We start from the raw sequence: 26261 nt of genomic DNA, 5'->3' as shown, positions 1-26261 counted from the left end.
GCACAATGGTGCAATTCCCAGACAGAGGGATGAGGTATGAAGTACTTGCTTAGAATATTGGTTTTTGTTCCTTAAGTTCATGGTAAATGGTAAATCTGTGTTTTGTGATACATAATCAGAAAAATAAGGATGGATTTTATATGCAGATGTGAATCTCAACAGTAAATTTTATGTGGATTTTATTTTAATTTCCTTTGCATTTTTAAGTAGTAATATATTTTACACTGCCATTTTATTTTATTATAGAGGATGTTTTAAAGCATTCCATTTAAGTCATTACTGCTATTGTACTTGTGTTTCAACGAGAGCTGTCAGTGTGTGTCATCTTGCAGTAATTTCCTCCCTATAAATCCAGGCTCATGGAGGCATTAGAAAGATACTAATATTTAATAAGCAAAATGTGAGGATTTTTACATTTTTATCTCACTCTGTAGTGGCATAGACTACTGGAACTGCACTAATTTTTTTTCAGTGTGGATTCCATTCATTCACAGTAGTATCTTCAAGAAATTATGGGTGAATCGTGAAAACTTGTTTTTTATTCACCATGAGTTTTTAATCTGGAACAACAACTAATTCAATTTAAAAAAAAAAAAGACAGTATTTTAGTCAAGGGATAAGTTTTATTATCACTGGGATTTGAGGATGTAATTTATGACACATACTGTTCTGAATTCAGTTTTCCAGAGTGTGACTTCTCCAAACTTCCATGCCCTTCTTTCTCTTTGGCTGTAAGTTTAGATAGCTTTTGTGGAAGAAGATTCTCAGCCTTATTGTTTTTCCATATTTATAGTGTTACTGAGCATGACTACTGGTTTGTGTTTTGTCTTAGTTGTGTGGAAGGCTAATAAGGAGAGGTTAACCTTAGAATGAGATGGGCTGAAAGGCAAAATTCACCCTGTAGAGGTCATTTGTGAGTAGATGCTTTCTATATAATTTTCCACAATACATGTGCTGTTACTCTAAATGTGCATATAGATATTTTTGTCTTGTATAGATATGAAATTAAAAGATTTATAAATAGCCAACTGCTTTCCAGATGTATTAAACAAGACTGGAATAATAAAATGTACACTTCAATAAAAATTTGTAATTAATTTTGAGTTGCTGACTTTTTCCTCTCACATAGATCCAAGTAGTTTTTAAGTTATTCTGATCTTCTTATCACCAGCTAAAAGTTGTAAGCATCATCCTATAAAGCTGAGTTTCTCCTGTTTGAAGGCAATTGTCAGTGATTTTTATTTTTTTGATGGGAGTGGTCCTTGTGCCAACTGTAAGCAACAGTTTATTTTATCATTTACCTCTACATCATATCTTAAAGACCTGAGACTACCACAATGGTTGCCTTAGCTTGTTACCTATACAAAACCATAGGGATTTAAATTGTCTTCAGTGTATGATGTAACTGTGGTTATAGACTCTGTTACTGTAAATGAAAAACATAAAAATAAAAAATAAACAGCAGGGAAGAAACTGACAATATTGTTGTGACTTTATCAAGGATAACTGCAAATACCTGTCAAAGTCTAGTTATGTTCGAGATCTGCAATGTCAGATACAGGGTAAAGTACCAGAATTTGTAAAGGAAGAGTTGTATTTCAGAAAAAGCCTATAAAATATTTATTGATATTTTGATTATTTCATAAAAAATGTTTAATACATACACATACACATTCTTTTAATAACATTAAAGTCATTACTTCTAAGTTGTTGGTGTACCTCATAGATACTCTTATGTGTTGAAAGTGTCTGAGGACATAAACAGCTGTCAATGAGTTCTCGGTAGCCAGTTCATTTCCTAGACTGCTGGAAAAACCAAGATGATGTCAGGTCAGCACAAACTACAGTTTGCCTCATTCTGCAGGGTGGAAACTTGATCTTATGTTACTAGAAGAACATACGATGCTAACCAAATACATTGCCAACAAGATCATGTATAGCCAGAATTGAGTCTTTATTTTTGTCAACACTAACATTGTCTGTAAGAAAACATCTTACTCAGGATCTGTTCTGCAAATAGGTTTACACAAGGTTACATTCAGAATTTTTGCCCTTACCTATAAACATCTTGTATCATGCAAAATGTCTTATGAAAATAACTGTATCTAAAAGAAGTGTGAGTCAGGTTACAACGCCGGTTCTTGCTTGACAGTAAGCCCTAATTTACAAACTACTCTAGTGCATTCTTTCTCATGTAGTGCTATGAGGTACCTATGTGGAGTCCACTTTAGGAGTGCAATGTCCAGGGAAGACAGAGCTTTTCTTGCAGTTAAATAGATCAGGCAACTACTTTCTATCAGCAAGCCTGATAATGCTGGTTCTCAGCAGAGTTTTATTTCTGGCTGTATTGAGTGCTTTTTCTAGGGTAACAGGGCCACAGATGATCTCAAATGCTTGAGTGTTTGAGTTGCATTTTGAGTTCATCTTGGAATAGAGGGCTACATAAATGTTTGTGCAGATATGTTGTTTAAGCAATAAATTATTAGTAACAAACACAAAATGGAGCTTAGCTTTACAAAATGTTGAAGCTAAACTGATGTCCAGTGACATAAAACAGTAAAACAAATCTGGATACTGTAATTGTAAGGTATTGGCATTGATGCAGTTTTATATAATCTGACAGACACTGTGAACTCCTCCTGAAATGAAATAGCTGGAATAATGGAAGATAAAAACAAACACTTCTGCCACTTCAATTCTCATTTAATTAATAATCCAAATATCCATGGGTCTTGATTTAGCTTCTTAAAAATTGGAATGATTGTAAGTGGCACCTGAGCTCTAGTTATCCATGACTGTGGAATATACAAGTGCTGTTACTTTCCGCTAGCTCTACCTTACGTTTGAGCTCTCTCTCCTCTTAGGGTATAGAGACACCTTCAGACCATGATCCATCTGAACCATTGTTGAAATGAATGTTAAAAGAGATTAATCATGTCCAGGAAATAACCATTTTTCTGACTACAGGGGGAATCCAGACACCTAATTCAGATATGAAATACACTTAGTCATGTGAGACTTAATCAAGGACTGAGGAATGGGCGTTTTTAAAAATACGGTGAATATATAAATAGTCTGCCTTTTCTTTCTGTTATATGGTCTAGTATCAGTTTATCTTTTTGTCTCAAGAGTCCTTTGGGGAAAAATAGCTTTAAAGACTGCTGTACAAAGTTGTCAGAACATACTATAATGTGGGTGGAAATAATCCATCTCAAAACCAATGAACTGTTAAATGTTTGCTGTTACTGTCCTCGTTTTTGCAGCAAATTTCATTATGCATCATTATATCTTTGCTTTAAAATGCAGTACAAATGGATTTCTTTAAGATTTCCTTAAAAAAGAGAAAGATCCTAAAATGTAAATATCTATAATTATTTCTATCAAAAATTTTACAGAAGTTTCCATTGTGTGCTTATTTCACTTTTGATGGCTTTAACTCCACAAGTATTTTTGCATATTACCTTTTAAATTTGTATTCCATAACTAAAAATGTTACTAGGAGTTCTTGATTCTCTAATCTCCAGATGTCTAGTGACTTCTTAAAGCTTGTTTTCTCTGTGTGAATGTGTGATTTCAAACCTGTCTTTGTAATAAGGGCATGCCTAAACTACTAGCAATTTTTGAAAATCTTTTCTTCCTAAAGAAACCAGAAATTTATTTTAAGCAGAAATGTACTTTGCAATTCATCTGTCAGTGTTGCATAATAATTTATAAATATTCAAGATAACCTATCATATTCCATCAATATAGCCTCTGAATAGCGAGTTGGAAAATATATTTTTTCATCTAGATGAAGGGAAATTATTTGATTTCTTATCATGTGACTAAAGTAACAAGGAGCTATATCACTTCTGAACAACATTGTAGATGAGAATGTACACCTGATACAACTTTACACATAAGGGAATTTAGCATTTATGCAAATGGAGTAGTGGACATCATAGTAGAAATTTAATATTAATAGTCTTAACAGCAAGGACTATTGATAACTCAGCAGTAAAGTAGATAAAAGTTGTTACAGATTGTATTTTTAAAGACTATATGTATACAAAACTTCCAAGAGATCATGTAGTTCTTTTTCATTCTTTTGCTAAAATTAGTGATGTTAGGTCAGGTACTAATGGAACACATAATATTCATAATATTAATATAAAATATTATGAAGAAAATGTTTCTGGTGTTTGACAGTCTTGATGGCAACAAGGGACAAGAAATAATTTTTTTTGCCATTTTAAGAAATTTGAAATGAGAAAAATACTCTCCACATGTTTAAAAAATTGTGTAAGTCAATACAAATATTGAAAATAAGTGGTTCAAAATGTTCTAGAGAAAGAAAACTTGATGAATATCAGGTATCACAGACCCAAATCTTCAGTTAAAATATTTTGTCTACTTAAAAATAAGGTACTAGAAGTGTAATATCTGGATTCCAGTGTTTGCTTCAGTAAGATACCTAGAAATCTGTTTTCCCATCCCAGGGACGATGCTTTCCACACTTCTCTTTTGTGTAATGCCCTACAGTAGGACCTGCTTATATATTTTTGTATTTAGGAATACAAAAAAAAAAAAAAAAAAAAAAAGGAGTAGGATTTTAAAAACAGATGGGATTTCCTGAGCCACAGGACCAAGTGTCTTGCAAGCAACATGTTATTTATCTTCTAAATTTCTTTTAGCTTCAGACTGAATTTGTGAGTCAGATGGATACTTACAATTTTAATAGAAATTTTCTTCTAATTTCCAATGCATAATTGCATGATTAAAGACAAACTGTTTTAGTAGCTCCTACCTTTCCTTACTCCCCTTACAAATGCTCTCTCAGCTGCAGAGCCATAGGTCTGCTCAGTCTATATGATGCCATATAAAATTCCACTTTTTCTTTCTATAATGGCAGTTTCTCTGGTCTTCCAGTAGCTCTGTTCTGAAAGCATTAAGTTCAATCAGAAATGAAATTAAAGCTGCACATAGTACTCCAAATAGGCTCTCACCAGTTTTTTGTTTGTTTTTGTTTTTATGTTGTTAGTATCTCTCTTATTTTTTCTAGCTAGGACATGTACTACTATATCCCAGGCTCATGCATCCCTTTTCATGATCTTTTAGAATTCTTGGATCAGTTACCCCGTAACTAGCCAACATACTTGGCTCTTTTTTATTCTGTTATTTCCAAGTAATTAATGCTCATGTCGAGGAGAAGTCCATATGAAATTATATGATTGTATGACTCAGCACAATTCATCTTCTACAGTCCTCTAAAATTTTCAACTTTACTTCCTACCAGAAATTCCAATCTTTCTTTAATTTTGATAGTAACCCCTAATGTTTTAGGGTCAGCAACTGTCTTTAAGACACGGTGAACTTCTCATTTCCTGTCCCACCTTTTCTAGGACCATTGGTGGAAGTAGGCAAATACAACCACTATGACTTGCCTAATATATCATGTCTTAAGCAAAGAAATCTGAGAGAATTTTTAAAATAGCCTCACTCATAAAAAATTAGGTTTTATCCCTTCTTCCATTTATCTCTATGCCTTTTCTTCATAATTTTTGGACCAGAACACACTCATGCTTTGTCGTTTTTATTTCTGTTTATTTGTTTCTTTGAAGTAGTACATTTGTCAGCTTATACAGAATCACAGAGTTACAGAACTGCAGGAGTTGAAAGGGAAATATTGGATTGATTGGATTAATTTTGAAATTCACTAATATTTACTAATGTGGTCCAGAATCTGGAGAGTGAGACTTATGGAGAACAAAAAGGAGCCTGCAATAGCAGACATGCCAATGGAAGACAACATTGTCTTAGAATATCTGAAATTTGCATGCTGCCTTTATTATCAGGGGGAATATTATATGTACAAAACAGATTATTCTTGTGTAGCCTTTGAAATTTTTTTAAAACACTTTTTTTAAAGTATTAAAAAAAAAACCAGGAGATACCTCTGTCATTCCAATTAAAATCAGCCAAAAAAAAGGAGAAAGTGGGTAATGTTAGACAACAGATGCAGATATAAGAGATTTGGGTTTTTATTTTTTCTTTTAAAAGTAGCTAGCATTTTATAGGAAGTCTGAATATAGGAGGGAATATCTGCTTTGAGACTTTAGCAAAGAAAAATGTCCATGCCAACCATTCTGAACTACTGTGCTACTACTGACAGAGTCCTCACAATAAAATCCATTTGAAAAGAGCAGATTTATTGAGATTTATTGAGTGACTTAAACTCACAGAGGCAATTTACTCAGTCCATTAGTCCCTACATAAAATTCCTGGAGAAATTAAGAATCAGTAGTGACACACATCCAAAATGTACAACAGCCTGGGATACTTGTTACTGTGACTGACTGAAACTCTCTTTGACTCAGTAAATATTATCTTTCATGAAAAACAAACAAACAAAAAGACTGAAAGACAGAAATTTAATATGTACTCCAATAATTCTGGCACTTTTGGATACAGCCAATTTTGGGTCAAATCCCGCATTCTAGGTAAGTGACTCATCTTCTCTGCTTCTGATTACCAGGGCAGGGAAGGGAGGCAGAGCAAAGACATGTGTAATTCTCCCTGTCTACTATAGGGGGAAAAGCTGGGAGGGTATTCAGGCCCTTTCCCTATCTCTTTTTATTTTTGTGTTTGCATTTTTGGGGGGACAAAATCTGTATTTCTAGACTTCAGGGTTTCTTACAAAATTGTCTGTTCCCAAAGGGTTTCAGAACAACCAATAGTTTCCAGTCTTGTCTCAGGCTCTCAGAATTGCAAGTGGCGATTATTGCTTCAAACTCTTAAATATGCCTCTTGATGCCACCCAAGTTTTTGCTTCTATGGTGTATAAACTTGAATTATACACTGCAACTAGAGACCACTTTTAAACTACACTTAAAAAGGAAACCATCCATGCTTTTAAGTATGAACTGACAACATAGGAGATATATTAAATGCATACTTAATTGATTGAACAACTCACTTTAACGATACATATTCACAGTATTAAATCCAGAATAAATTGATGCCAATTTTAGATGGTGCACTGTGTTCCTGCCTTCTTCTTCACCACTTACATAATGGATAGTCTGAGCACTCAGAAATGGGCTGCTATTTGGACTTGGCCACTTGATTAATATCTCAGCTGAAATCACTCTTGCTGCAGAAAACATTTGCATTCCTGTATGTTTTTATGATCTTAAAATCTTCAAAAATCTTTAAAATAATTTGTAAGTAGTTGTTAGCAACAATTTTTTTTCCTAATTATCACTTATTTCTTTCTATGTGCTTGATTAAATGATGGAGAAAATGTTTGATCTAACTACAGGAAGTTTTTTCTTCTTTGTAATCTTGTAATTGAGCACAATGATTCATTTCCCACAACTTGAAGAAAACTATTATCTATTCACTGTCTTGATGAAATTCTTCAAGATGGCAATCTACTTCAAAGACAAAAGATTGAGTAAATATTGGTAAGGAAATCTGCATCGCATGCTGTAGACATTGCACTGAACTGCTCTTTTGTGAATAAGACATTTGTCTGTCAGGAGTTTTACCTGCCCATTGCCCTCTTGAATTGTTGTGATTTCCAATGCTGTTAGCTGCAGGAATAGGTCACAAACAATTCATTTCCAAGATACTATATAGTCCACAAACACTAACTTTTTTGTTCATCTCAGTTGCAGGCACACTAGGGGACAATGGGAATGGAAAATCTCTTAATTTCGTAGAATGCAGCTGAAGAAAGTAAACAGAAAAATTAAATGAGCAAAATTAGGGAGGAAGGAAGGAATAGAGAGAAGATACTGGAAAGCAGAAAAGAAAAATAAACCAGAGAGGAAAGAAGTATCAATCTATCCGATGTGGAATAAAAACAAAGAAACAAAAACACAGAAAACAGAAAATATCCAAACAAATATGTCTGTCTCAAATATAATAATTCAGAGGAATCCAGTGATTTATGAGTATTTGGGAAGGCTCAATTCCATTTTGATGAAATTTACTCTGAGCACTAATTCTCAAGAACAAATCAACTATAACCGTTTCTGTGTTTTGATTAGTTTTGAATTTTCTATTTACTTCAATTCTGCTTTTCTGAACTTCTGGTGAAAAAACAGCTGCTAAAATTGCAAAATGATCTTTGATAATCAGCCCTGTGAACTGAGTATTAAACAACCAGTCTCATTCAAAAGGCCTTCTATGTTAGTGCACATTCAGGTCTGGCAGCACAATTTCATCCAGACACAGATCTCTACAAAATACATCAAAATTTGCATTACATCCTTTTTTGTAAAAAGGCTACATTAGTGGCAATTCAAGATGTGGCCTTAATGTCTAAAGTTTCTTTATTTCTTCATCTATTAGTGTTTTACATTATTTAAAATAGTTGGATATCAATAAAAGTGGGCAATCTCATGTACATTTAGTTCTGGTATCAGGAAAAATGTTAATTTAATTACTATTGTTTAGGACAAATGATTGGAATTTTTAAAAAATGCAACCAAGAGAGTTTATTCATTGTGTGGTTGCACATGAGATCTCAGAAGACAGAAGCACTCGAATGTATGCTTCATGTAATGCTTGACATCTTGATGATTGGGAATCTTATCTCAAAAGCCAGTTGTAGAAATCTTTTATCTACTTAATTTACCCTTTCAATGAAAAATCCATCTATTACTGCTCTGTTTTAGAAACGCCACTGGTATTTCTGTTCTTTTAGTCTTTATAAACTTTCAAAGTGTATTGATTTACAAATCAATTAGTGCATTTGATACTACCATATTTTCTCCCCTAAACAGATGCAGGTGTCAAAATTAACAAGAAATAGAATTGTGGGCTTTTAATCTTGTCATATGACTTCAGATTGACAGCTTTATTGTCACCATTATTTTGTAGGAGAGAGGAATTTTAAAAAGGAAACCAAACCAAACCAAAAATAGTGGGAAAATAAGTTGTGTAACTCCTGTCCAACAATGGAATAAAACAGTTAATAAGAGAATGTGAAAACTTAGAAACTATTTGTATCTGTTGGCAGTAAAACTAACTATAACCTGATTATCACTTTAGTTAAAAATTTGCTTTTTCTCTTCGATAACAACATTGTAATTTAATAAAATTAGTTAATTGTTAGATTGTAATCTTAAAATTATTGTTTCTCCTTGAGTCTGAACAGAAAATATTTTCTGTGTGATGCAAATTATTATTATTCAAATCAGAATCTAATCTGCCAGCTGCTGAGGAAAGAAGTGCCTGAATCAATGGAAATACTTTTATGGAAGTACCAAAACTTAATTTATGTTCTCAGATTTTCATCTCTTCTAGAATAATACAAATGTATTACTATCAAATGAGATGCCCTGGAGATCTACCAGAGTAACTGAGAGCATGGAAATTAGATTTAAAGTACATATATTTAAGTATGAAAATGATTAACTTATTTTTGAAAGAAGAAAAACATATACATTGATTAAAATGACATTCATTCCTTCTCATTATACTCTCGTTTTCTCAGAGAATCAAGAATAGAAATTGTTGTTGCATATCAAGAAAGGGCTTTGCTTTATTTTATTTTATTTGGTTTTCTTTTTTGCTTCTAAGTTTCAGTAGTAGAACCAACATTTTCCCCATTTATTTTCATAACATGATTTTGGTGGTCATGCTTATGGCTTCATGAAAGCCCAAAGTGGTTTCACTAAACAAAATCTTATTAGGGCATCTTCACTGAAGCTTTTCAGATAGACAAAGTAACTTAGTATCTGTCATACTGAGGTATCCTTGTGGTTAAGGAAAGCATGCATTTAACCATAAGATGCTAATATTCTCACAAAAAATAATCTTTTTAGTATACATTGTTACAGGCAATATGATAGAGACAGTTTTTGAATTGTAGCGGTTTTCAATCAAGGTGGAAAAAAAAAAAAAGAGAAAAAAGAAAAAAAAGAAAAAATAGGAAATAATAGTATTTAGAAGTGATTCAGTGCCAGTTTTCTTACTGCTCCAGCATGAATCCTGTGAAGAAGTACAACCACGATTTACATCTCCAGTAAATAGATAGCTTGAGAGTTTCTATTTTACCTATTACACGTTAGTTATGGATGTGCTATCTTTGAATCACTCACATCAGTATTTCATTTTTAGCAGATTAAAATCGCTAATGAAGTATTAGGTTCACCAATCACAGATTTTTAACTTAAAAAAAAAACCTCTAAAAATCTGAGTGAATGCAATAGTTTGCATGAATAGATTGGAGGAATAAAATATGAAAAAATACATTTCTGCCTGTGAGCAAAATACCTTGATATGCTTGGAGCAGAGTAGCATCTGATCTGGGCTTTTCTTGCCAGTAAAATTACCAAAGTTTGCACACTGCTCACCTGTACTGAGCAAAGATATTGCACAGTGGTGAACAAAAACAACAACCTGTAGATTAGCAAAAATATGAATATATTTTAACAATTTCAACAAAATTGTTAGAATGCTGTTCATACTGATTCTCCACAGATTTAAAACTGTGTCAAGAGAACCAAGTCAGTTAAGAGATGTTCATTTTCACTATGTTCATTGTATAAATCTGTCCTGCAACTCTAGGAGGAGTAAAACAAATACAATTGAGGAATCACATTTTTTTTCACCTGTTTCCAGGAAAACAAGATTTTGCTATATAATACTTTGTTCACTTTCACCAGAAACAAACTTTGGGAACTTGCTGGATGATTTAAGTAGTTAATTTGCACTGCAGGCCTGCAGAAGAGCCAACCAGAAGCTGTTTAAAAGCACTGAAGCCATTATCTTGGTTCTTAGCAGATCCACTTGCTATGCTCATGCCTCTGATGTGGAAGATGCCTTGCTGTTCCCATAGCAAAACAATCTATGTGCATGCTTCTACAGGTCAGAGAAACATGTTCTGCTTCTTCCTATGAGAACACAAAGGATATTAATGTATATAGGAACATGAAGTGGAATGGGGGAACTGTAAGTGGTAGGAAGTGCTGCAATAGGAAGGGAAGAGAACTGAAGTATTATTGTAGAATTGAAGGGGTTATTAATATGTTCATCATAGTGGAGTGAAGTCAAGAAGTCAGTGGCTAGCAACTACAAATATCATGAAATCAAGTGTTCTCAGGGATGATAGTTAAGGAGCTTCTGTAGGAGACTTACTATGACTGTGTTATTTTTTCTCTGAAAATGTCAAAGTTTAAAATCAAACACAGAAAATGCAAACTCAAAGCAGCAGGTATGCATGCACATCGTCTTGCTTTCAAAGCAAGGTTGGCTTGAGTGTTGTTTGGGTGAAAGTGTCATGCAGACATCACTGACAAGGTCAGCCAACTCAATAATTCTGTGTTCTGAGGGGAGATGTGTTGAACGCAGTAGGACACAAGTGGGGTACATCTATCTCAAAGATGAGGAATAGAATTCTTGTCAAGTACAGTATTATTTAAATGTTTTATAAATTGAGTATTAATTTTTTTATGAATGTATTCTGTCCACTTATTTTTCAGAGAGAAAATCTTTTAGGAAAGGAAACATCTCAATTACAGAAGTGTTGTCACAATCAATACAAACCCATGGAGAATGTTTGGCTAGACATTAATTTTATTTTATTTATTTTTTAACAAACAACAAACCAAACATGTTGTATTTGGACATGAGGAAAAAATAGATATTTTTTTCTATTCTACTTTGCTTTCAGTTACAGAATGTGAAGTAAGATTTTGTCATTAATTTTACCAGCTGAATAGGATTTGCTCGATTAATATCAGCTTCCACTTCTTTAAGTGTGAAGCAACATAACTGAGAAGAGTGTAGGAAAAATGTTACCATGTTAATAAGAAATGGAGCAAAAACTAATTAACAGAATTTAAACATCTGATTTTTTGCATGCAAAATGGATGGGAATAGGGACATTGCTGTATTTTAATTGAGACACATTCACCAATTGTACAAGAATATCTTTTTAAACTAAATCATTGCCTCTCTTTAGAAATGAAGCTATTAAATATATGTTCTATGTTTCTTTCATTCCTTATGGAAGCTGAAATTTGTATATATTACTACCTTATTCAGTTTTCTACTGCAGGCATATGGCTGATTGCATTGATTTTGTTTTTGTCATGTCTCTTGAAGATTGAGATAAGATCAAAGAGTTCAAACTCTGGACAAAGCTAATCATTCATTTTTAAGAAAATCTAATGAAAGAGAAAATATTTCAGAAACAAGAAGCAGGTAAATAATTTGAAAGCAGAGGTTGATGTGACTAATCATCGCACTCTTTAGTGTAGTAAATGGAAAATAAAGAATATGCTAATTTCAGATCTTTGTTTTATTCGAGTTTGATTCAAATTGCTATTTTTATTCTACTATAATTTTTTAGTAAATCCAGTCCAGCCTAGATAGGGTTATTCCCCCTCCCCCCCCGCTCTCCCCCCCCAAAAAAAAAACAACAAAAAAAACCCACCCCAAAAACACACAAAACCCATTTTCTGGGAACTCACATTACTCAACAATACGAGGCCACAATACATGAGTAAAAAAATAAGAAATAACTTTCCTAGTCAGTTAAAGCAGAGGACTTTCATAATTGAAAGAAATTCCATAGAGTGTCTCTGAATTAGAAAATGTAGGGCCTACAGAATGTATTTTACAACCCTAAATGACATACATTCATACTTTACCAATCTACTTATCTACAAAAAAATGCATGTTTGTTGGACGGGAAAAATATAAAAACACTTTCCTGAAATAGTATCTGTGTGATACTTTTTCCCTTACTATGTCGCATGAAATGGTAAAATGAACTAGGTTACTTTTATTAATATTGATTTCTTTTTTATTCTAAAGCCATTTTACTTGAATATTTGATATGTCATTTTAAACTGTTACGTTTTATGTGTGATATATTTGACTAGTTGTTTTGAACTTGTGCACTTCTAAAGCAAGGATTACATGAACAAAATATTTATAAAAGCAGATTAAATGTTAATTAAATGTTAACTATTAGCATTTCCATGGAAAATTAAAAAAGGTAATGTATTTCATGCTTATGAAGATACCCTTAACACGTGGACTGTTAACTGATGAGTTACAAGGATGGTGAATTGCTTTTCTTGCAGAAGTTTGAAAACCAAAAACTTAGTATTAATTCAAATTAATTTTAAAGGATTATTATCAAGTGAACAGTTCTGTATGTTGAAAATTAAAATAGATATTTTTCTTGAAATGTATTACCTCTTACAGTAGTATTGAACTACTAAATATATTTTTCTACAAAACACTGTTCAAGTAACTCTCCCTATGAAATTTCTTCAGTGAATTGAAGTGAAGAAACAAAGCAAATAGGTTAATGATCAGACCTGACCTGTACATAAAGCTCTATCCCCTCATAAGTCATTTGCCATTTCTAGAGAATACTATTGACTACAACTGTCTTTCCTGCATTACTGATTTTCTTAAAATTATTTTTGCATCTTTTAAATTATAGTTTTGTCATAATGTAGGCAGTTTAGGACTATCTTTTTTAACATGCTCATTAATTATATGCTCTAAAACATGGAGTCTAACAAAATGAAAAGAACTAATATTATTCACAGAAGAATGCAAACTCCACCAACTGATAATGAGAATGAAATAAACAGTAACAAAAAAGGGAACACAAACCAAGTTTCAGAAATATGCCATCCCATTTCTTCTGTCTGGTGGTGTGAAGAGTGTGTCTTGTATACTTTAATAATCAAGGCTTTAGAAGATGGGAAATAAAGGCTTTGGGCTATCCGTCCCTTCTAAGAGAGAAAAGACAGAAAAGACAAGTTTTCCTGAAATAAGAGAGGCTCTTGAGCAACTATCTGGAAGATCTGTCCAACTAAGCTGAGGTTGAAAACTAATTTAAAGTCTTTTGGAAGGGAAAGATAAAGGAAATAAATCCTAGAACTGTTCTAAAAACAATGGGATACCCTCTTCTGAATGAATTGCAATTTATTACTGTGTCAGAAACTGGCCTGCTATTTAGTGCTTGGATGAATGCCTTGATGAGATAATTCATTTTTCCCAGAAACATACCTTCTTTTTGATTCATGCTGTGGCTTCATGACATGACTCCCACACAGGAGTCCATATTAATAGAGAAAACTGTACAGCAGCATTCAGATTCTGACATGTTTGTTAAAAGATGCTCCTTTTCTGTAATAGTGTCCTCCATCAACTCTGCTGGTTTCTTCATACCTCAGGCCACTTTGACCCTAAGTAGCTTACACTTGTTACCACGCAAAGAATCAACCAGGGAGACCTCCCACTTCCTGATCTCTAAGGAAAGAGATTTCAACCCTCCTTCTTCTTCTACATGCTGATCTCCCTCCCTGTCTTGCACTGATGTTCTGTTTTCATTTAATTGCAGGCTGTACTCTGCTAATCCAGCAGGACTTCAACCCAAGTCATTAGCTGATTTTATTATTTTTTAAAAAGGCACCTCTTTACCTGGGTTAGTCAAGTGAGTGGCACAAAATGTAAGAGGCTGGGAAAACTTGCATAGAGAAGAACAGAATATGAGAAACAGGAAAGAGTAGGAAGTTTGTGATGACATAAAATATTTAAAAGATATTAATACTGGACTACATACACAGAGGTTTCATATTGGAGCCCATACTTAATCACATACATTTATTCTAATGATAAAAGCTGATTTAGTAAGAAAGTAAGACAACTAAGAGAGAGAATGAGAAGTGAAAAAGAAAACTCTCCTCCCTGGTCATCTGGGAATAACAGGCATGGGATTACCAGAAGTATTCTGGGCATTTCTCCATTGCAGTGTTGGCAATGAATAAGTAATTTTTAACCTTATTTTCCTATTGTGCTATATACTTGTCATCAGGACTAGCTCTAAACTTCTCATTGATTACTTGCATTTATGATACTACTAGCATTCATTGGGATTTGTGAATTAGGTTGTAGTGATGTGTATTTTTCTCTTGTTATGTATGTATATACTTAATTGTTGGTTAACATGTAAGTCACTCTGGAAGTAATGCCTCCTATTTAATTTCATGGAAAATACAATAGATATGAAGAGCACAGTAGCACTGTGTGATAGAACAAATTCTTGGCTGGATAACTAGATAGCTAGGTAACATAGTTACCACCATTAGCAACCCATTTTGAACATTAATGAGCAACATCCCACGAGCTGTGCTTGTGAAAATCTTCATGAGTGTTCAAAAAGTGGCTTGTATTTCACATTGATGCCAACAGTGTTGAAAAGCACCACCCACAACCCCACTGGGCTCACATCACCTGTTTGATCTCCATAAACATTCAACAAGCTTCAATTAATGTCAGTGGGTGCTGTATTTTCCACGTGAAGGAATTCAGTGACACACCTTTGCTTCATACACACTTCCATGTCAGATGCTATTTTGTCAGACTGCCCCTATGCTGCCATTTGTCACACAGCAACAAAATGTAACAGAATATTGGTAGAAAGGTTCAACCTCTATTGCCATACCACCAACATCCACATCTGATACCGTGGGCCAACATAATAAAATAGGAGGCATTACTTTCAAAGCTGCACTCTATTGAGTACTTTATAGATTTCTATGTTCTTGTCTACAGACTTTTGATTTTCTCTAATAAAAGCCACAGAGTGAGATAAGGAAGGAATGGGCACCAATTCAGTCTTAAACCAGTGACAGGTGCTTCCTATGAGACCCCCCATCTCTATCAGGGCTTGCAGATGCAAGACTGTGAGAACAACAATATAAGAAAGAGCAAGACCATGTGAACTACGAAGGAAAAAAAATACAACAGATGTACTGAAAACACTGCCTCTGCTGTGCAGGTAAAAGTTAAGGGATTTCAATTAGTAGTCCCATAGCATTACTAACAGACTGTGATACCTAAGGCTCTGCACAATGCACAACGTTTACTACTATTTTTAACATAGAACCTATATATATATATATATATACATATCATATATGTTCTCTGCTTGTGTAAGAGTACTTTTTAATGAGCCTAACTTCAGTTATTTTTACCTAGCAACTGTAGTTTTTGTGAAGTTTTCATCCATGACTGTCAGTTATTATTTCTGTAGTAACTTGAGTTGCTTTATACTATTATGCATAATATATATAAAACCCCTATTTTTCAACATTTACACATATGAAAAACTCTGAAATCAAGTGATTTTCCTGTACTACACCATGATCCAGGAGGTCTGACTTCTATTTCATGGATGTATTTTTCTTAGAATTAAAACAACAAAAAGTGACATTTTTTCCTATTTCCAAGAATTTCCAAATAAGGAATCACTTCTAAAGCACCTCACATAAAGGTGCTCTTTGCCAGCTATTTGCAAGGATGAATGACATGGCCAGGATCAGATGTACTTACACAAAGTTTAGAGACTACCTATATACATGGAGTACTGAAGGGCTCTTCTGATTCCTTTCATGGGGTATTTATTGGTATTAATCAGTTGCTATTCCTTTAAGCGAGTGTTTGATCTAGTTTAAATGTAGATGAATGAAGCCTCCATAGGTTTCCCATACGATAGATATAGGTGCTTATTCTATACACCACCTAGAAGAATTCACGTCTCATAATGCCTGTGGAGATAAGACTCTTGACCCAACATATAAATTTCCTTTGTTTTTACATTTTTTTACAATTACAATTTTTTTCATTCAAAGCAATATTTATGAACTTCTGTTTTTTTGTTTTTGTTTTTTTTTCACATTGGGTCACATAGGAAATGTGACTGGACTGTCAATCAAAGCTTTTTTCTACTTTTGGTGGTATTGATGACTGTAACTTAGCAAGATTGCACAGTAGATTCTAAAAATATTATTGTGTGTCTATTTTTAGTATGTCAGTCTGTGACTGCTCAGTGCTACTTCTACTTAATGAAATACAGGGCAAATCCATGATGGGAACAGAAATTTTTCTACAAATAGTTTTAACACTCCCTGAATGTACAGGGACTTTCTCAGATAATAATATTATAATCAGTAATGAGGTATTCTCAATTATTTGATTTAGACTGGGCTTTGGAAAAACTTTTACTTATTTCTCATAATAGTCCTGGCATTTGATTGCAGCATCTTTACATTTAATTCCTGTGGACTGAAGGTAGTATTGATATTGTTTCACAAGTATAGTGGCCATTATTTTTTAAAATATAGCTTTTTTAGCAAGATGAATTAGTCGAAAACAGGATTGTAGTTTGTATGTTTTGACCAAGAAAACTGTCATAAAAATTGCTCAGTTCTCTAACATCACTGATTAGTTGCAGAATATTTGATAGATATTTTTTTCTAGTATGTCGGAGGTTTAGGTTTTGGATCGATTACTAAATACTGGTCTAGTGTTTTCAGTGAATCTTCATGATGTAAGTAATTTTAACTCAAGCAGCCTTTTGGGGGCTGGGGAGAAGAAAGCAAAATTATTTTTGTTTGACAGGAAAATGAAAATAGCATTAATTATAGAAATGACAAAGATTCATCTTTGTTACTTAGACTCTATTTTTCCTTTAGAAAAGAAATAGACATAAGATAACCAAACATAAATAGGCTTAGTTCTTTATGGAACTAATAGAATAAAAAAAACTAATTTTGTTTTTCTTCTAAGGTAACCAAAAATCTGATGATTTTTCTGCCTATTTATATATGTATTCCTCACTGCAAGGAACTTGCAGATGTTTGGACTTCACTTAAAATATTCCTTCTCTATCAAAAATCTGGACCTTTCTCCAATTTACGAGCATTTTATGCCAGCATTCTCCTCAAGCTTTTCAGGTTTCCCAGACAGAGTCTTTGCTTATTAGAACCCCCCCTTAAATTAGTAGATCTAAGCTAAGCTTAATTTATACACATTTTTAACTGAGAAGTAGCTGTAGCTTCATTTTAAGTAATTGCCTAAATCTTTTTCAGGCATATACTTTACTTTTCCATTAAGGTTACTATGCTTTGTTATTAAAAAACAATTTTTCATCAATTTTCAGCATTTATCACTCTGGATTTTTTGCAGAGTTCAGTCTCAGCTGGGTAACTCTGTACAAAATGATCTGCTTTCTTTTTAATATGATGACCTAATCTCATCTCCAATTGTAACTTCACAACATTCCCTTCCAGTGTAAAAATAAGTTTGTTTCTCAGGTTTTCATCAACAATACATCATAAATAAGCCCTATTTTGAGTTTCTTGGAATTCTTTTTATTTAGGAGGAAACCACATTTCAGAAAGTGTGTCATTCCTTCTTGCAGTCAATAGCTCAGTATAAGATTCTAGCTTTTCTGGAAATTACATTCTCTGGACACTGTTCATCAGTTTCTTAACCATCTTGTGACATAATTTATATAAGTTTGCCAGAAGAACATTCTTTGAACACACTTCTTTTTTTTCCACTGCATCATTTTAGATTAGCATTGCTTTTCTAAGAATACTGAATGCAAAAATACCTTCAGTTTACAGAAAACTCATTTCACTGAAATAGGCACATAGGAGTTTGCTTCCTCATCCCTTTTAAATTAACTCAAGATTTTCCTTTAATTTCAGGGAATGAGAAAGGAGTGTATAAACTATAAAGGCACCAAGTGGGAACTTCTATCTAAGGAGTCTTGGTACTGCATTGGTTCCTTAATATTTTAGTATAATGATTATAGAAAAAATTCAGTACAGTAGAACTCACCACAAGCTGGGATGAAATTGTTAGGGGGATTGTGAGCAATTGTTAAAGTGATCATGAACACCCTAGAACTTGCGTGTATAAGCCAACATGCATGAAAACATAGCTCTAGTCTGCTTTGAATTACAATTTCAGTGTAGAATTTATATGAAGTTATTCATGCTGAATATTCAGAAAATGTAACAATAACGTATAATAGGTGATATTTGAACACCTTGTGTTTTTGACAAGAAAAAGATATGCATACAGTTTTTTGGGTATCTTCATGTGGAAATGAAAACTGTGTGTTGTTTCTATGTGCAAGGCCAAATGAATACGTGTGATAGTGAAATAAGCAGTCACCAAACACTGATGAATATCAGTGTGTGCCATATATTTTCAATGACCCACCTTTGCTTCACGTGCTCTCACTGTCAGAAAACATACTGTCAGACTGTCCCTCTACTGCCATCTTTTACACAGCAATAAAATAGTGGAATACTGCTGGGAAGGCTTGAAGTCTACTGCCATACTACCAACATCCACCACTGATGTAATAAGCCAGCATAACAAATAGAAGCATTACTTTCTGAGAAGCCCTTGTACAAATGCATCATTTGGGCTCTTGTTCATCACTGGTGAAAATTCATATCTAATATATTTAACGGTTAAAAAATTGTGTTTCCTAGATAAGAATGTGCTCTATCAAATAGTGTTATTGTTCTCTTTGTATTTGTTGTGGTTTCTATGCAAATAAATGTGAGATATAACTTTCAGAGTGACTTATGTAAATTCACTGGGTTATATATATATATATATATATATATATACTTATAATTATTTTCTTTTCCAATGAAGACTGTTAAGAGGTATGAGTATAAACAACTCTATTTCATTTTGATTCACCTAGATCCAGATAAATCTTTTCCTTACATTAGTGACCTAATTAACTTTGCTGAGATTTGCAGGAGAGATTTTAATATTTGGAAATGTATCAGTTTTTATCTCAGTCATATTCAAAGTACACTAGTTCGTAAACATGCTTGAACTCTAATTAAACTCAGTTGTATCTAAATGTGTTGACATAAAGCTAAATGCTTTCATAATCTATTTTATTCACTCAGGTATATTTAACAACTGCCAAAGGGATCATGTTCTCTTTAGCAAAAGTTTGAACCTGGAATAAGACTCCTTTTATTAAGTTCCCTGTGGAGGAACTATGGAATCAAGGCTATCTGTAGTAATTCCTTACACCTGTAATAATACTGGACTTTTTGCCATTCTATGGAGTGTCTATGTTAGCTCTTGTTTATGAATCTAACTTCCTTCATTTCCAGGGATTTATTTTCTTTTGTTATCTTCCCATTTCATTTCATAAATAATTTAATATGTAAAATTAGAATGGTAGTTGGCTGTGCTTGATTGCACAAGTTGTCAGATAGATGTTATCTCCACTCCTAAAGAGGAAGACACGCAGAAACCATCTGGAGTTTGATTGAAATGAACAGTTACAGGAACAGGGAAAGCACAACAATGAGATTCACAGCAGATACAGCTATGCTATTAAAGCAGAAAACCTTTTTGTCTTTTTATTCTAAGATGACAGTAAGATTTATCAAGGGAGAGCTGAGTTTAAATGTAACATGGTGTCATTACAAACAGTCACATAAACTGTAAGCATTAATTATGAAGCAGAGAATTGCTTAATAACCTTTTCCTTTAATTATCTCTATTCTAAAGCACTGTCATGGGATTTTTAACAAACCTGTCCCTCTGGACTGTACACCACATGATTAAAAATTGTTCCCTTTATTAGGTTACAATCTTTGAGCATCTGAATATCATTGAAACAGGGCAACTCTGTGCCAGCATATGACTGAAAGTGAAGCTAACATGGTTCTGGTCAGCTTGTTTAATTGTCTCTGAGTTTATGCTGTGTTTCTGGCACAGAATTCTGGGAACCATATGAGTCTTCTGTTGATCAATATCCTATCTACCTCAATATGTCCTGCTTCCAAAGACAATGCATGCATGCAAGCTCCTAATATTCATTCTCCCTTCAAATTGCCATGTGAAAAAGTCATTTATAGAAAATTAATGTAAACGAAGTATAGCTGAAGCAAATCTGTTTTAAAACTGTTCTGAGTACTTGTGGAAAATCTCTATGGTATTCATCCATCTCTGCAGTCTTTCTGCTAAAGGAAAACTTCTATTAATTTGTGGTGTCTAAGCAGATTGTCTCTAACATTTTTAAATACGGTCTTCATATGTCATACACAGACTTGAATCTGCAACCGAATATTTTGATCTGAAACTGATATTTAAGTATTTTAAATAATTTTTTCTATTTTGCACAAACTTATAGCACTTGACAGCATTTGAGTTTATGAGCAATTCTCACGGTTTTGTTTATGTCTTTCAGAAAAGATTGGTAGAAGTTCTACTGTGTTGCAAATGCCTTGTATTCTTGAACAGTCCATAAGAGTCACAATTACGTTTTCTCTGGAGAGATATTGAATTTAGCTTCAATGTTTACTTTTATCTGGAAAAAAAAAAGTACTCATGTTAGTATCGTACTGTCACCGGATCATCAAATTCAACCAACTTAAATGAAATAACTTAATTAATATACATGAATTAACATTATCATACAAAAAAGATGGAATTTAATGTCTTGTTATTCTTACAGAAGTGTTGCCATCTACATATGAATATATATCAAAGCACAGAGACTGCTACGTTTGTATCACTGTATCAATTTTCTAACTGTTCAAAGATAAGCAAAAGTGCTGGGTTCTGGTCTATACATTTCTGATTAATTCTATTTTCAATACAATTTCACACTTCCTACTCTGAAGTTTATCTAGCAATCACTGCAAAACATTAAAATAAATGTTTCATTTGCTATTTGCATAAAACTGCATCATGATTGATACACATTTTACCCTTGATTCTTGAGTCATTGTCCTTTATGTGCATTATCAGTAGCAAGTGATATTAAAGACTCCAGATTATGAAAAGCAAATAAATTTCATATGAGACTATTTAAAGGTAAGTTTGAGGAATCTTATTTCGCTTAGTAAATGAATATTAATTCTCTCTTAAAATATTACTTAAGAATACAATGAAGTAAAGATGATTATTAGACAGAAGTATGTTATTTGATTGTTAAATGTCATAAGGAGTTGCTTCAATAAATGATTTAAATATTTCCTTCAGTTTACTAGTCAGATATCGTTCATTATCCAATTTGAATTTTAACCTCAACAAAAGAAATAAAACAAGAAATTATCTTATTTTGTTTTCCCAAAGCTAATTATTTGCTGTTGTTATAAAAAAATGTAACAAAATTAGTCTTAAAAACTACCAGATACCTGCTGAGTTTATTGTAAATATTTTTTCTTGTTCTAGCCAACTTTTGTCTTTAAAAAGTAAACTGTTTTCTGTTACAAAAGTTAAAGTACTCAAAACTTTTCTAGGTTTTCTAGATGCAAATGACAGAAGTTTGGCCAACTTAGGTTGTTCATAAAATAATATACTTGGTAAACTCCGCTGTATTCCTGTTCATAATGATATTCAAACTCTTTTACTCCCACAGAGCCTCCTCTCTACCATTTCAGTTCTTACAATGCTCAATGTTCTGTTTCTTGTATTTCATATAATAATAATAGCAATTAAAAAAATACATAATTACAACTTAAACAATAAGAAATTCAGGAGTAAATTATATTAGTTACAAATGCACTTGGGATATAGAATCTGCAGGTCTTACACTGTACCATTATCATTAAACTTCAGCGCAAGCATATGATTTTATTTCTTTTGGCAGTATGGGGATTTAGTTTTGTGTTGACAGGGGAAGCAGTATGTCAGTGTGTGAATGGTAATGACTCTTCTTCACTAGTTAGGTAAATAAAAATGACAGGCAAAGTCAAATACTCCATGGAACTAGAATGCTTTTTTAAAATATGTATTTGCTAACAGGGCAAGAGCAATTTTATCTTAACAATCATTTATTGAAAGACTTTAAATTCTTTCATTAAAATATTTTTTTTCTGTTCAAATTTATGTATATTTATAAATTGATGCTTGGTTAGTTACTAGAATTTTCCCTTAATACATATGCATATCTGTATGAAAATAGTTTGAAAATATGAGAAATATCTTGGGAACAGGCTGGTCTTGGTAGCAATCTGTAAGGTAAACATTCTCAAATAAACAGACAAAAAATATTCTTTCCATCCTCAATGTGAAGTGTAGATGGATTCCTTCTTTTTTTCCTTTTTTAAGAACTTTTTAAGAAAAGACCGCTGTGCTAATTGAAATATAATGTGCACTGCTAGAGCTTGAGATGTAAGTTGAGGAAGAAGGTTTATTGCACAAAACAAAGACATTTCCACAAGATTTGGAAATGAATAATTGTGCTGCAATATTTGTATAAATATTTGAACTGAAATTAGAAATTTGTTTTTGGTGTTTTCTATCCATGTAAAGGTACCATTCCTGAATTTATAATATGTTAGTTGTACTTTAGATGTGTATAAAATGCATTAAAGTTTGACAGAGCTGTGATTCCCTTGTGCCTGTTTCATATGAAGAAGGAATAATGAAGCGCTGGGAACACCTGATGGTGCTTTTGAATAAAATCTTTTCCCCTTCCCTATCAAAAAAAAAACACATTCTAAACAAAAGTCTAAAAAGATTTCATGTAGCCCCATAACATGTGTTGCCCTAATTTTAAGGATTCCCTTGCACAATTACATGAAAGAAATTAGTCTGAGTATTGCCAGAAGTTTTAACATATTTTGCTTTTTTTTTTCTTAAGCTAATCTACCCATGTCTGCTCAGCCTGGGGAAGAATCTGAACATAAAATAGCACCTTTGAAACTTCATTACTACTCTGCTCAAGTTTTGTTTGTATGTGCTAGTATCCATCTTGGATATTAAATTAGTGCATAATGATCCAGCGAGGCTTGATGATACATGAGAAAACATCATGTTTGCAGACAGATGGGCTTTTTTTTTACGTGTATATTTCAGTCTTCCGACAAATCTACAAGAGGTATTATGTCAAATGACACTGAATTCAGACTGTAATACATGTTTTACTTTTATTCTACAGATAGTAACTTCATCCTTGCAAATGCTCAGGTGGCTAAGGGATTCCCTATTGTTTACTGCTCAGATGGCTTCTGTGACCTTGCTGGATTTGCACGAACTGAAGTCATGCAGAAGAGCTGCAGCTGTAAATTTTTACTTGGTGCTGAAACAAATGAGCAGATGATACTTCAGATTGAGAAATCATTGGAAGAAAAGGTAGAATTCAAAGGAGAAATCATGTTCTATAAGAAGAATGGTAAGTTTTTCTTTCCTGTTTTTATACTTGTCCCAAACAATGAAACTTGGCATTAACCCATATACGGATTTCTATTTGTTTATTTTGTATGTCTGTAATCAGACCTACTGGAACAGATTTGAATGCATTTGGTTACACATGATCGTATTATTAGTATTACTAATTTTATGTACCAGTATATCAACTGATATGTCAACTGTCTGACAAGTTATTAAGATGCATAGAAGAAATTCGGGGCCCTGTAGTTTATTGTGAGACACTGCATACCAGCACTTAATATGACACTGCATTTTCTACTTTTTCTTACACTAAGTTCTTGATACCCTGTTGCTGAAACCCTAATTCAAAAATTAATATTCACCACAATGTAGGCAGTCAGTATGTAAATATTTCAGTCCAATAAGTAAAATATTCAGAATTTTGACTGATCCAAATGATTTGTTCTTCACAGTCACTATATATAAATACAATAACAATTATTTTCAAAAATGGATAAGTACTATATGTTGAGTTTATAATTATGTAGGCATTGCTTCATGAAAGATTCTGAGCATTAAGCAACTCCATAGACTTCATGGGCTTCATCTCATCACGGTTGAGATGCTGTGCCAAAGCTTTCACTGCTATAATAGGGCATTTATTAGAATTCTTTGCATAGTAAATGATGGAAGAAAGCACTTCATGATGTACACTCATTAGCTTCTTTCATTATATCTATTTCCATCAGTGTGTCTATTCTGCAGGTGTTTAAAGTGCCATTATTCATGCGATCTTCGAACTGTACTACTGGGCACAAGTGACTTAAAGTGTGAGACACTGATAGGACTGCAACCACTCTGATGCTGAAGGAGCTTTCTTGTGTACTTAATGATCCACAGGCTTGATAGATCCACTGATGCTCATGGAAGTATCACCTATGTTCTAATATAAGGCTAGAATTTCTAGAGATTTGTTTAGGTCTTGTGTTTTTCTCTTACATCCTATGTATGCCTTTGCTAATGAAATGTTACCCCCTCAAATGTTATAATATTAAATACTTTTAAAGTCTCTTTTCTAAAGTAATAGGTATATAATGTCAAATGGGCAGTGATTCAGTGTTAGGAGAAAGCAGCTCCTCTGACTAACTAAAGACATAAATGTGCTTATTGATTTGTGTCCATGGCCACTATTTTTCACAGTGTGAAAGTTATTAAGAAGATGCCTTCTTTGTTGTTGTTATTTTTGTTTGTTTTATATAGAGAGATATTCGTATTTCCTTGAACTCATTATAGCATTTTTTTTCAGGAAGGCTATTATAAAAAGGTTTTTAATCTGTGTGTCTGAATTTAGGAAACAAAAGATCTTATTCCAGAAATATGAGGGCTGTTTTTGTCCTGTAATGATGACTGGCATGCTGAGAAGATATTTCAACAAATGTATATGAAAAAAACATAGCTATCATATTCATTTTACTGGTTGCTACTGCAAGATAAATTGCAATTCCTTTGCATTACAAGTGATGCTTGAAACATTTAGTAGGCATGATTAATACAGGTACAAAGAAATTTCAGGTCAATTTGCTCAGCAATTAAGCTTCTGAAATATAGATAAATAGGATAAAAAAATCCCACAATCCATTCTACTTACATTCCTGTGTATAATTTGACTGGAAGTCAATCTGAGGCTTATTCTGATTATGAATAAATTTCCCTGATCTCCTATTGTATTTTTTTTATGTATTTCTATGCTAATGGGAAGCAGAAATGAGTAGGTACTAAAATAACATGAGACTATTCTTGAGTAAAAGCAACATTTATCTCAAAAACTATTCCTTATTTTTCAACAGGGCTTCGTAGTGCAGACACTGAATTCGGTAAATCAAACATTTTAGCTGAAAGATTTGAGAGCTTTTTCAGAATGGAAATTGAAACTCTGAAGCAGTTAGATTTATTTGACATTGACAGGGAAAAAAAAAAAAAAGAAAAATATGTTACAGACATGTCTGTTAACAATTTTTTAAGACATAGAATCTTTGACACTGTTAGCCCCACAATGAATGTTCTCCAGTCTTTCCACATACATGAAAATAACTTCTAAAGGAGTTAGTTCCCAGAGTAATACCAGGAGCATAGATCAGTGGGAGACAAGAAACTTGTAAGGTCTGATAAACATCGGATAACAAGTCACTGTTCTGTTATGAGTTTAGGGTGTCATTCTGAAACTAAGTGTCTGACTTTAGTCTTCTATTCACAACTCTAATCTTTAGGCCTAGCTACAAGACCAAATAAATACTGTCAGA

At 33.1% G+C, this 26261-nt stretch overlaps 1 protein-coding gene across 1 annotated transcript in view; it reads left to right on the top strand.

The window, feature by feature from the left end:
• Positions 1-26261, top strand: part of KCNH8 (potassium voltage-gated channel subfamily H member 8) — a 157532-nt gene that overhangs the window by 26396 nt on the left and 104875 nt on the right. The window contains exon 2 of the mRNA XM_065752947.1: positions 23750-23983. Within this exon, the coding sequence (XP_065609019.1) occupies positions 23750-23983 (234 nt within the window). The remainder of the gene's footprint in view (positions 1-23749; positions 23984-26261) is intronic.

Source organism: Cyrtonyx montezumae, unplaced genomic scaffold (assembly GCF_038088225.1).
Source record: "Cyrtonyx montezumae isolate F1298 unplaced genomic scaffold, pur_monq_1.0 scaffold_8, whole genome shotgun sequence".
NCBI classification, from domain to species: domain Eukaryota; kingdom Metazoa; phylum Chordata; class Aves; order Galliformes; family Odontophoridae; genus Cyrtonyx; species Cyrtonyx montezumae.
This window is presented reverse-complemented; position numbering and strand designations above follow the sequence as displayed.